General features: G+C 42.5%; 1 protein-coding gene across 1 annotated transcript; it reads left to right on the top strand.

The window, feature by feature from the left end:
* The first annotated feature begins 8,413 nt into the window (after nucleotides 1–8,413).
* LOC135555714 (coenzyme Q-binding protein COQ10 homolog, mitochondrial-like) lies at nucleotides 8,414–13,099 on the top strand. The gene is made up of 5 exons (XM_064988396.1): nucleotides 8,414–8,639; nucleotides 9,448–9,600; nucleotides 9,865–10,057; nucleotides 11,786–11,887; nucleotides 12,546–13,099. The coding sequence occupies exons 1-5, from the start codon at nucleotides 8,518–8,520 to the stop codon at nucleotides 12,708–12,710; spliced, it is 735 nt and encodes a 244-aa protein (XP_064844468.1). The 5' UTR covers nucleotides 8,414–8,517; the 3' UTR covers nucleotides 12,711–13,099.
* The last annotated feature ends 333 nt before the right edge of the window (nucleotides 13,100–13,432 follow it).

Here is a 13,432-nt window from a genome sequence, read left to right as displayed (position 1 = left end):
CTAATGAACTTATCCTCCACAGCAGAGGTAACTCTGGATCTTTCTTTCCTGTGGCGGTCTTTATGGGAGCCAGTTTCATAATAGCTCTTGATGGTTTTTGCAATTGCACTTGAAGAAAATTTCAAAGTTCTTGAAATTTTCCACATTGACTGACCACAATATCTTAAAGTAATGATGGATTGTCATTTCTCTTTGCTTTTTTTAGCTGTTTTTGCCCTAATATGGACTTGGTATTTTACCAAATAGGGCTATTTTCTGTATACCACCCCTACCTTGTCACAACACAACTGATTGGCTCAAACACAATAAGAAGGAAAGAAATTCCACAAATTAACTTTTAACAAGGCACACCTGTTACTTGATGTGTATTCCAGGGGACTACCTCATTAAGCTGGTTGAGAGAATGCCAAGAGTGCACAAAGCTGTCATCAAGGCAAAGGGTGGCTACTTTGAAGAATCTCAAATATAAAATATGTTACTACATGATTCCATATGTGTTATTTCATAGTTTTGATGTCTTCACTATTATTCTACAATGTAGAAAATAGCAAAAATAAAGAAAAACCCTTGAATGAGTTGGTGTGTCCAAACTTTGAACTGCACATAGGCTGTATATAGGTTATACACATGATTTGCGTTGGAGCCACAAATGGTCTTCTTTACACACACTGTTCAACCACCAACTTCAAGGTGGAGGTTTTGCTATTATGTCACAAATTTCTTATACATTTGAAACGTTTATTTCCAATACTCTATATCCACCAATGTTTTTCATCATAAGTGATTGCTAATGTGTACCTTCATGTGTGTGTAAGATATTGCTGTTCTTAGATTTTAGTGTATGTGTATGAAAATGCGTTTTTTTCCCGTTCAAATCTCGATACATCCATTGTTTAGCATGGAATGAAATGATTGTATCCTGTATATTTGACTGTGATGTGTGGTTGTCTCACCTAGCCATCTTAAGATGAAGGCACTTTTACTGTAAATCGCTCTGGATAAGAGCATCTGCTAAATTATTCAAATGTAAAATATGTAGATCTCATATTATTGTATTGAATGCTTTTTAAAATATATATATTAAATATTGATGTCACAAATGTATCATTCATACAGTTCTTTATTAAAAATGTAGTTATTTTTTTAAACATTTGACTGTGTAAAACCAGTACTACTAAAAGCAGTACTACTCATTTATCTGAGAGTAAGGTGAATTTGTCTCTCAGGGATTCTCGAAAGACAGGACAATCCCAACTTTTGCTTTTACAAATATTTTTCTTAATATTAACAACATTTGAAGTATAAATGTTTATAAACCAAAGTATCAGCTACCACACAACGTAAAGGAACAACCTCCTAACTAAAATTCCACTAAATGTAATTTTTAAGATCAAATATTCAAACAAAATTCCCTTTTTTCAACTATAAAAATGTAATTTCCCTGCCGGACAAAGATTGCCCAGTTCTCTGAAATTAAGTTATTAGATATATTTTAAACAAATTCATGTCTGTCATTGAGCAACCCCATGACATGATTAGGTAGTGAAAAATCACACCAATCTAGTTTATAATTTCTTTAAACAATAAAAGCTAATTTACCAACATTTCTGAAAATGGTACGTAGCGTTTTGGAATGAAATCTTAATTTGTTTCGTTTTTTTTACCTTCGACTCCATGATTAGATGTTTAAATTAAAAAAATTATAATAATAATATTTTGCACTTATACTGTATTTGTGTTTGGGTTCATATATTATATTAATGCGCACATTGCTGGTACTGTTCCCTCCCACAATACTCTGTTGCTGACTGGTGTATCATGGGTGTAATAACATTCTCAAGGGCATGGCATGGATATGAAACTGTCATGGGTATTATTCTACCCAGCAATTTACTTCTTGGATCACTATCTCACAAATGTGTGTATGCCCGTATGCCTGTGTGTGCCCACCATGTGTGCCCCCATGTGTGTGTGTGTGTCTTCAGTTCAACCAGCCCTACTCCAGCTGTGACTGACTATACCCCCAGTCAGCTGCCAGGCCTTGAGATAAGGCTAACTCAAGGACCCAGATCAGATTATCAGGCCTTGTCTGTCTGGCACTCGTCTAAACATACCAATATTTCGCTTGCACAATATTCCCTTTGAACAATTTTTTTTTTATTGATGATTATCATGGGGAAGAGCGATATGTCAGGGAGAGACTTCATTCCTAGACAATGATTGGTTTGAGAAGCAAGGCATTTATCCTGTTCTGTCCGTTTGTATTTCATTGTTTGTGTCAATCATTAGTAGTGTTGAGCAAACAATTACTTCACACTGGAAGAAGTTAAGCCTCCCTTAACAAAAATGTATTTTACTTAACAAAAGTTACTTTGAAAAAGCATTTCACTACATCCAAACTACTTTGTGATAAATGATCATATCTAAATGTCATAGATGACAAATTGCAACCGCAGATCACTCGAGGGTCACAACAGAATGTCTAATTTAGTGTATTAAACACAAAACTATGTTTCAAGTGAGAATTAGACAGATCTGATGTCGAAATACAAAGGAAATTCTGGCCTACTTCATCCATATATCATTTTATTTTTGCAAAAGAAGTAGTGTGTAGTTCCAGTAGTTAAAGTTGCACACCACCACATGGTGAAAAGCAGTCAATACACTACCAATATTTGAATTAAGTTCAACTACCACCAAGCTACTGCAAAATGCAGTTTGAACTAGTTGAACTGAATGTAGTTCACTACTCCCCAACACAGTATGTTTTCCCTGCCAGTTCACAATGTTCTGACATTGAACTATGTACAGACTTTCTCCCTCATGTGATTTTCTAGCTCTGTGACCTATTTCATGGACATGTTTGAAATACCTCTAACCCAGAGGAAAAACAGAAGAGGTTCTCTGTCCTTCCTCTCCAAACATTGCTACAAAGTGACAAACAACTGAACACAAACAAAGCATATGAACACCTGCGCGCACACACACACACACACACACACACACACACACACACACACACACACACACACACACACACACACACACACACACACACACACACACACACACACACACACACACACACATACACACAGTGTTCTGTTCCTAACGAGGTACATTTCAGTCTCTGTGGTTCTGGTTAAGGTCCATGTTGTGACTCATGAAAACTGATGACAATTATTTCAGTTTGAAGGAGGAGATTTCAACCTCCAAGAGACCGCATACAAGGTACTCATCAACATCCCTGTTCAACCCGTTTATGTGTCGTAAGCCGTGTCACTCACTGATTTACTGTAAATATTACTGAAGTGTTTCTCACACGATCCAACACGAGTCGACAGATGATCTTTATTTTGTCCACCAGGTGGCATATACTGTAATCCTAGCCATCGTGTTGGCTTGTTGTTAAAGTCCCTGATTTGAATGAGGGGTAAGCCTATAAAGTTCAATAATTGTCATAACTACGTAAAACATACAGCCAGGTGACTGATGATAATGTCTCTAAAGCGTAAAGACATCACTGTAAGTGGTGGTTTCTTTCGTCTCCTTTGTGAAGGCCATGTATAGTTGCGGACAATGGTCATGTTTTTTAAATTTTTTTTTTTTTTTACTTTGAATTTGTGTCTAATGGAAAACGATGAGGTACACTGTAATTCTAAAAGCCAGTGAAAAACGTTCAAGACATACATATCTCTCGCTTGAGGCTCTTGTTTCATTCCATCCCAGACTGGCACAAAAATATGACACAAAATGTCACCACTCTCAACAGAGCAAACTAGGTCTTATTTTACGCTCTGTGGGTTATGTATAATACAGTGTGAGGCTCTAACACCCAAGAGCCAAACGCTAGTCTAAGAACCTACCATTACAGCACAGAGCGAGCTAGCCTCTGAGTTATGTATATGTACAGTATATGTCATCTCTGATCGCTGTTTGGTAAACTGGCCTAATAATGGCCTGATGATCCTGTATGTGACCTAATTCTTCCACTTATGGCTATGTTACCACTAACCATCTAATGATGAATTACCTAACAGTTCTATAGCTTTATAATCAAATAGTGGATTTAAGCCATGTTGCATTTGGTAATACCAATATGGATGTTTTTTTCTAGCCTACAGTAGAGTAGGTCATGTCATGTGACCCATGTCAACCTGCTATAATTTGCAAGTTGCCCTGAGTTTGTTTGAACCCACAGTTGGAGATAGTGTACCAGGCAGTGTCCCAAAGTCCAGGTTTGCATCATAACCAGACATGTCGTCTTCCTGTCTCAGTCATCCCCTCCGTCATGAAACACCCACCCACATCATGGATGGTGGATTTGGACTTTGACTCTCCACGCGAGCATCACTGTGACAGTGTTGAGGACACTGAGGCAAAGCCAGGGCAGGGCCAGTCTGGGTAGAGGCCCTGTCAGATTGAACACTGGCCCACCCATGCATAGGAGGTTCCTGGGATCTAATGTTGTTTCGCAATCATATGGTACCACAACAACCCCCCCCCCTGCAATTCTAGAGTTAGCTAGTCATGAGTTATGTCAACTTTTCAAAAAGCCACAGTTGGGGATTCTGTCGCAGTGAACATAATTTACCAGAGCCTGGAACACAGCAGCGGCGTTGGTGAGGCCAAAGAGCATGGCCAGATACTCGTAGTGGCCTCTGGCCATGTTGAAGACAGTCTTCCACTCGTCCCCCTCTCGTGTCAGCACCAGGTTGTAGGCGTTCCGTAGATCTAGCTTGGAAAACACAGTGGCACCCTGGAGCAGCACGAAGGCCGAGGAAACGAGTGGTAGTGGGTAACATTGAGTCCCCAGTAGTCAATACACAGGCACAGGGTCTTGTCCTTTTTCTCCATGAAGAAGAACCCTGCGCCTACGGGAGAGGAAGAGGGAGTCTCTGGTCCCGACAGAGAGTACAGACATCCCCGGGGCGGTGTGGTGCTAGGGAGAAGGTCAATCCCGCACTCATAGGGTCGGTGTGGCAGAAGCAACGTGGCCCGGGCCTTGCTGAACACCTCCCAGAAGTCCTGGAATTCCGCTGAGATGGTGGAGAGGTCCTGGGCACCTTCCGAGCCCACAGGAAGCCGTCCCGGGGCGGGCTGCTCTGACTTCAAACAATGGGCGTGGCAGAACGGACTCCAGCCCATGATGGCACCCGTAGACCAGTTGATGCGGGGATTGTGTCACTGGAGCCATTAGAATCCCAAATCCATGGGAATCTCAGGAGACTTGATGAGAAGAAATTGAATAGTCTCGCTGTGATTGCCTGACACCCGTAGGTTTATGGGAGTGGTATTACGAGTAACACGGCCTATAAAGCACCCGTCCAGCACTCTAACATCCATGGGAATGGAGAGGGGCTGAGTGGGGATGTTCAGCTAGGAAGCCAGGGTAGCGTCCAAAAAGTTCTCATCGGCCCCAGAGTCAATGAGGACCCGGAGAGATTTAGACTGGTTTCCCCACAGCAGAATGGCATGAAAAGGGGTGCGAGCAAGGGAAGCAGAAAAGTTCCTCATATGGCCCACCAGAGTACTCGCTCCTTACCGGTGAGCCTGATCTTTTAAAGGACAAGAGGCCACAAAATGACCCAAAGTCCCGCAATACAGACAACTCTTTGTGTTGATCCTTTGTTGCCGTTCCGCTGGCAATAGCCCAGCTCTGCCTAGTTGCATAGACTCAGGAAGCGGTGACTCAGCCATCTTCAGCGACTCTCGAGGGAGGTCGGGAAGCCTCGGGTTCTCTCTGCAACGGGATCGTCGGGAACTTCCGGGATGACTTGGAGGCAAGGTGGAATCCCTGGAATAGCGAACTTAATCGAATTTCCCCTCCCTCCGTCATTCCCGTAATCGCCCATCAATTTGGATGGTCAAAGCGATGACGGAATCAAGATCCGTTGGTAACTCCTCCGAGATGCTGTGTAGGAACATATCGAACAGCGCTTCCTGGTTCCAAGCACTCTCCGCTGCCAACGTGCAGAAATCCAAGCGGGGCTCCCGAGAAGGTGGAGTGACTGATGAGACGGCGCTGCTCACAGTCGAGTTACAGAGCGGCTGTGGGGTTACCACCGTGGTAGGCTGCCTCCCAGACAACCCGCAGAATTGCTCCAGCAAAATATCCAACGCCCCGGTCATGACGTTCAGCCAACGTTTGGACCCCTCCATAAGGCCACGAAGCAATTCTTCGTGCAAACCGATGGAGGCTCCCTGGGAGAAGATGGCGTTGTGCAGCTGGCCCGGTCTGCTGGGTCAGTCATGACCAGTTCCTACTATCAGGTGTCAAGGTACGACCCAGATGTGGACACGTAGAATTGACAATGGTTTAATATTCCAACAGGGGCAGGCAATAGACATGTCAAGGGCAGGCAGGGGTCAGTAATCCAGAGGAGGCAAAGGTACAGGACGGCAGGCAGGCTCAGGGTCAGGTAGAGTGGTCAGGCAGGCGCCTCAGTGTCAGGGGCAGGCAGAGTGGTCAGGCAGGTGGGCTCAGAGGCAGGACAGGCAAGGATCAAAACCAGGAGGGCGAGAAAGAAGAGAGACTTTGGAAAAGGAGGAGCTGAGAGAAACACGCTGGTTGACTTGACAAACAAGACGAACTGGCACAGACAGACAGAAAACACAGGTATAAATACCCAGGGGATAATGAGAAAGATGGGCGACACCTGGAAGGGAGTGGAGACAAGCACAAGGACAGGTGAAACAGATCAGGTTGTGACAATTCATACCCGATATTAGGCCATTTATGATGATTTCATGTTTTCATGCCTGCCTTGGTAGGCCACGTTTGTGTTTGCTGATTCAAGTGTGCTAGTCATTTCATACCTGCCATACAGTTCAAGATATAGCCCTAAAGGCTTTGTATTGTATTGTGAGTTGCTGTTTTCATTTGGTAAAAATTGTGCTCTTTTGGGCTTAATGAAAACACCTTCAGAGCTTTCTATTCTTCCTTGCGAATTTGTGCAATCAACGGTTAGCATATTCTAATCCAGTGCCGAGCTGGTGTCTGGCCAATGCGCTGACCATGGTCCTGAATCCACCTGTTGTGCCTGTGCTGTAGATCTCTATCGCTCTCTCTCTTTCTCTCTGAATATGTAGGGGATAGACATGTTGTATATTTCATTATGTTGTAAGCGGTTGTGTAGTTGCTCAGTTCAGCACTTGCGCTGACTACTTTGCAATAATAATGGGCTCGTTTGTCAAGGGGAATTTGTGGTGTTTCCTGGTCACATTTATCCTGTGTTGTGTGTTAAATTATGCAATGTGATTGCACAAATTTGTCACTGAAATGTTTTTGGGGGGGAATTTGTGCTGTATTTGTACTGGAAAATGTTGGCCCAGCCAATTTTACTTATGTCCAGCCCAGTGACAGTTCAAGCTTTGTATGACTCCACTGGCATCATAAATATCAAAAAGAAGTAACAAAGACAAATATAAACTTTTTGTGTTGATTCGGCTCTCGAGCATTAATACATTACCCATCCCCCAACATTTTCAACCAAGAGTCAAGACTACATTACCCATCCCCCAACATTTTCAACCAAGAGTCAAGACTACATTACCCATCCCCCAACATTTTCAACCAAGAGTCAAGACTAAACCAATTCACCTTTCTGGTGTGCAGACTGGTTTTAGATTATTCTTAACAATTTCGCACAAACCAGAAAAAAATGCAACAATATGTCTGTGAAACTATATATTCACAGTATTATGAATGAATTGTGGTTTATTTGGTAGCATTTCCTAGTGTGACTGATTTTACTAATTGCATTTGTGCTGTACAAAGTTAGAGGTTCGCTATTTGATAGATTCCCCCGCTTCCCATACCTTCGGCTTCCAGTGGGGAGACCTGAGGTCAACCAACACCCGCCCCCCTCCCCATCTCGTACTTCTGTGTGGGAGACCTTCCCAGGCAGTAGCCTGCCTAGCTCACAAACTAGAACTAGGGCGCCCACTCCGAGAAGGTTAATTGACCCACAGTCCTACACGGTGACATGATATCATTGACGTGAAGTGCAAATGAGCGATAGAAAACTGATCGCGCAAATGTCACCATTCCGATTTTTTTTGTTCGGGCGCTCGGCGCAGCCCCCGGCAAGATGCCGCCCGCTCTGAATGTCAAGTCAATGAAGTAATACACAGCATGACCTGGTTTTCATACCTGCAGTTGGCAACTGAATGAGAGTGCGTGCGTGTGTGTTTGCGAGAGAGAGAGAAAGATACAGCTATCTATGCCGAACAGAAAAAACTGAAACTACCCAAAATATTGAATGGTCTGTATGGGAATTTACAGCTTGATGACTGATTGATCAAAATGAATACTCAATAGCCTATAACACTCCTATCGTTCGTTCCGATTGGTTGTCTGACATAGACCCCCTTCCACGTCACACATTATTGGTCCATTTTATGTAATCAGAGTGCCACATGATTTTATAGCAGACCTTGGACAAAGCCAGCCTACGCAGGGAGTTAACGCTTCTCTTCAAACTTTGAGAATTTGCATTACCACTAACATCGAGCATGGCCAACAAAATCACCCCTCTTCTTTTCCGGGCACTGGTTGAGATGTCTGAAGTACACTCTTCAAAAGTTGTACGAGGAAATCCCAACAGAGCAAATATCAGGAAAGAGCAAAAATGCCGGTAAGCGATCCTCCAGCAAGTTTGCAACAACCTGCGGGCGTGTAGGCTATTTTGATCATTCATCAACTGTAGACAGTGGCTTATTTATTTTTCGCAATGGTTGAATACAACGGCATTAAAAAAAATGTACAAAAAATATACTTTAAATCTGAGACGTTTGTATAAAATGTAGGCTAGGATGTTGAGAAAATTAAGCTGGATTTCCGGTTACAATTAAAGTTGGTAAATCCTGAACAAATTTGGAACATAGTGCAGTACAATTGAACATGTTAAGAATTTTAATGAGGAAATGACATTTTTCCAGCTGGAGAAAGTTTCTATTGTGAAGTGAGAAGATGCACATCTCGCGATTTGATGACGGTTTGTCCTATATTGTCGTAGATTAGGCTACAGAATTAGAACATGCCAGTTTCTCTGAATGTCAGGCAGTCGGCTCCAAAAAGTCTGTCAACGTGCTTAGTTCATAACCCTCAGGTGTCTTATTTTATCCATCAAATTAGTCTTTGAGTTTAGTAACCATTTTAGATCGGCCTACTACACAGTGGAACTTCTAGAGCTTTTGAAAGTGTTTGATCTGATCTCATTGTCTTAAGTCTGGGATTTAAACACACAACCAAACTATTTTCACCAAACTGGGACAAAATAATATAGATCGTCTTTATTATGATACTTTAAAACTGTTATTTTCTCCTGGAGTTTGGAAACATTGACAATCAAACAAAAACGTCTCCACAGCAGGTGGTTAAACCTAAGACCAGTGTGCTTTACCAAAGATGAACACATTTTCTCTCTCTTCTCCTCCTCCCAGACACCTGGGCAGCTGTGGGGTCCTGTCAGCAAGGCGTGCCACCCTGCCCCTGTCCTCCCCCCTCCTCCGGACCACACCCTCCCGCAGCTTTATTAACCTGGCTGCCTCCATCACTGCCCGCAGGATGGAGTACTCTGAGAGCCGCACACTAGGGTGAGACTTCATCACACACACAACTCCACTCTACCCCTCTGTCTTGTTGGCCCCTGTTAACCAGAGGTGATTCTAAAGCCCCACTTTACTGTTCTCAACTTCAATGCCCCTCAGTTAACATGTGGTTGGATTGAAATTGACCGGAGCATATTGTATCTTTCCTATATAATAGCCAATGTTTACTCCGGACTTATTTTTAAAAAGTTTACATGAGTAGCCCTATGAGCATCTTCTTGCTGGATCCCCCTCTCCTTCCCCATCCAGGTACACTGCAGAGCAGATGTACAGTGTGGTGGCCAGTGTGGACCAGTACCAGCACTTTGTCCCTTGGTGTAAGAAGTCCCGGGTCGTGAAGGGAAGGAACGGGGATGTTCGGGCCCAGCTGGAGATTGGGTTCCCTCCCATTGTGGAGCGTTACACCTCGGAGGTCACGGTTGTCCCAAACCACCAAGTTAGGGTAAGCCCCGATAACATTGTACAACACGGTTTACAGTACGGAGAGGGTAGACATCCTGTATCAATATGGAAATTGTGCCCTATTTAGAGTGCCTTCAGAAAGTATTCATACCCCTTGACTTATTCCACATTTTGTTGTTACACCCTGAATTCAAAACGGATAAAAACAGTCATTCTTACCCATCAACATAGAATACCCCATAATAACAAAGTGAAAACATTATACTTTATACTGCAAATTTTATTAAAAATGAATTGCATAGAAATATAATTTAAGTCAATATATGTTTGAATCGTCTTTGGCAGTGATTACAACAGTGAGTCTTTCTGGGTAAGGCTAAGAGCTTTGCACACCTGGATTGTACAATATTTGCGCATTTTATTATTTTTGAAATTCTTCAAGCTCTGTCAAGTTGGTTGTTGATCATTGCTAGACAGCCATTTCCAAGTTTTGCCATAGATTTTCAAGGCGATTTGAAGTCAAAACTGTAACTCGGCCACTCAGGAGTATTCACGGTCTTCTGTGGCCTTGTGTTTTATGCTATTGTCATGCAGGACAGGGAATTTCTTTCTCTTTCGGGAAGTAGACTCAACCAGGTTTTCCTGTAGGATTTTTTTTTTTCCTGTGCTTAGCACAATTGTTTAATTTTATCCTAAAAAACCTCACTAGTCCTTGCCAATGACAAGCATACTCATAACATAATGCAGTCACCACCATGCTTGAAAATATGTAGAGTGGTACACAGTGACATGTTTGGGGGCAAATCCAACACACAACACTTTGTATTCAGGACATAAAGTTAATTTCTTTGCCACTTTGCAGTTTTACTTTAGTGCCTTATTGCAAACAGGATGCAAGTTTTGTAATATTTTTTTGTTTTGTAGAGCTTCCTTATGTTTACTCTTGTCAATGAGGTTAATATTGTGGAGTAACGACACTATTGTTGATCCATCCTCAGTTTAATGGCTGTGAAAGGAGAAAACACTGTTTTATTGTCACCATTAGACTCATGGTGAAATCCCTGAGCTGTTTTCTTCCTCCCTGGCAACTGAGTTAGGAACGTCACCTGTATCTTTATAGTGACTGGGTGTATTGATACACCATCCAAATTGTAATTAATAACTTCACCATGCTCAAAGGGATATTCAATGTCTGCTTTTTTTTAACCTATCTACCAATAGGTGCCCTTAAACACTATGGCATAGAGTGAGTCCATGCAACTTATTATGTGACTTGTTTAGCAACATTTTTACTCCTGAACTTATTTAGGCTTGCCATAACAAAAGGGTCAAGACATTTCAGCTTTATGTTTTTTTTTTTAAATTTGTACACATAAAAAATAAATACAATGTAATTCTACTTTTACATATTGGGTCTTGGCCAGTGACACAATCTCAATGTAATCCATTTTAAATTAAAGTTAAACACAACAAAATGTGGAAACAGTCAAGGGGTGTGAATACTTTTTGAAGGCATATCAAATGGAATTTCAGTACTGTTACTTGGGATTCAAATGTACTATGGGACCGGCTGAATGGGTTAAATCGTGTGAAATACATTGATTAGATCCTCCTAGGGGATAAATACTAAGTCGTTTTTTTATTTTTATCACCTAGCTGCCAACATTGTGCTCCTATGTCCATAGAGCAAGGATTAGAGAGGCTTTGTCTGGGGCCATGTCCTGGACAAGAGCAGTATGTATTGATGAGTGTGCCTGTTGTCTCACAGGCCGTGTGTACAGACGGATCCCTCTTCAGCCACCTGGAGACGATATGGAGGCTTGCCCCTGCAGCCGAGGACCAACCAGACTCCTGCAACATCGACTTCCACGTGAGTACCACCATTTTTACCACCAGAACAGTTCACTTTCATTTGGTGTCAGTTAGATAATAGCCCACTGAAGTACACCGTCTTAGTATAGTTAACATTTGATGAATGTTACACAGGTCTACTCACACAAACATAAGTGACTACTAATGAACTTTAGGGCTTGAGATCAAGTTGCCTGCCAGGGGACTAGTTTTATACCAGGCCTTGCATTTCGCTCAACCTCTATAGATTTTTTTTTTGGGGGGGGGGATTGAGTAAAGTCAATTTAGGTTTTATTTATATCCCGTACAGTTGTTAGTGTTCCTAGCCTCTTCACATAGCCGGCCTGTGGTCATAGCGATATCTCTCCCTCTCTACTCCCTGTCAGAGACTTTGTGACCCAATAATTGGGACAGGTTACCTGTAGTGGAAATGGGGTGAGGGATTTTAGAGATGGAGGACAGGCTCATTAAGGCCTTAGGATGACTTGGCAGGAATAATGAATAGTGCGGAATGAGTTCGTTCCGTCTGTTTGCCAGCCATTAAATCAGGAATACAGATGGTTACGATATGGGGACTGTCCTCGAAGGAAACAATATTCCTCAGAATGATAGGGACACTTGTGTCAGCCGCATGGTTATGGAATTTGAGTACTTATTTTCTCCCCTTCACTCTTCAGGTATCCTTCGAGTTCAGGTCTTTGCTGCACTCCCAGCTGGCCTCCCTGTTCTTTGACGAGGTGGTGAAGCAGATGGTGAACGCCTTTGAGTCGCGGGCAGCCAAGCTATACAGGGGCCACCACGCCCCCTTCCAGGAGGCACCAGCAAGGAGGCGAGCAGCATGAGAAGACTCACTCACCCCACTCACTGACACGGACTGAAATAAGACCCACTCCGCACCTGAAACCCCTCACCACTCCATTTCACCATGTCTTATGCAGGAGACTGGGTCTTCTATTTTAGATTTTGTTCTTACGTACACAAACACCTATTTATTTTTATTACAGAAACTTTAATTTATTTACTTGAATGTACATTACTATTTTTATTTGGGATGGAAGTGGATGTTGTCAAATGTTCATGTTTGAAAGGGACCTTCTTTTTAAGTTACAGAAGATCAAGTGACTCCTTTGTGGTGTTCAAAAACATCTGAGAGGTCAGCTTTTTCTTCCTGGCACTAATACAATAAAAATGTTTTGTCTGAATGGAAAATTAAACAAAGCTCATTTTGATACTCTTTGTACCTCGTGCATTTATTTTTGTATGTGTTGTCAACTGTGTCTTCTGTTCATTGTTGACTACTGTCATCGTCAAGACGGCACTAGGTGAAAGTTGGTAGGATCACAGATGTGTAGAAAGCATTGTTCAAACAGCCAAGAGAACAACTCGGCTCCAGTAACAGAAAGTTGTCCTGTAGTAGACCTGTTCTACTGTCTACCAATGTTCTGTTCCATCAGGACAGTTCCAGGAAGGCACATGACTTGAGGATTAGTTGTGTAAGAGCCAGGAAGGAACACAACACAAAAGACCTGAATGCAGGGTCAACTCCTCCCTCCTGCTTCCTCAC

The sequence above is a fragment of the Oncorhynchus masou genome, chromosome 15 (genome assembly GCF_036934945.1).
Source record: "Oncorhynchus masou masou isolate Uvic2021 chromosome 15, UVic_Omas_1.1, whole genome shotgun sequence".
NCBI lineage: Eukaryota > Metazoa > Chordata > Actinopteri > Salmoniformes > Salmonidae > Oncorhynchus > Oncorhynchus masou.
Note: the sequence above shows the minus strand (reverse complement) of the source record. Positions and strands in the feature narration are given on the sequence as shown.

Excerpts from the sequence above, each read along its gene's own strand:
- LOC135555714 (XM_064988396.1), top strand. The coding sequence starts at position 8,518 with ATGGCCAACAAAATCACCCCTCTTCTTTTCCGGGCACTGGTTGAGATG. Across the intron at positions 8,640-9,447 it reads AGGAAAGAGCAAAAATGCCG|ACACCTGGGCAGCTGTGGGG; the intron begins GTAAGCGATCCT and ends TCCTCCTCCCAG. Across the intron at positions 10,058-11,785 it reads TCCCAAACCACCAAGTTAGG|GCCGTGTGTACAGACGGATC; the intron begins GTAAGCCCCGAT and ends GTTGTCTCACAG.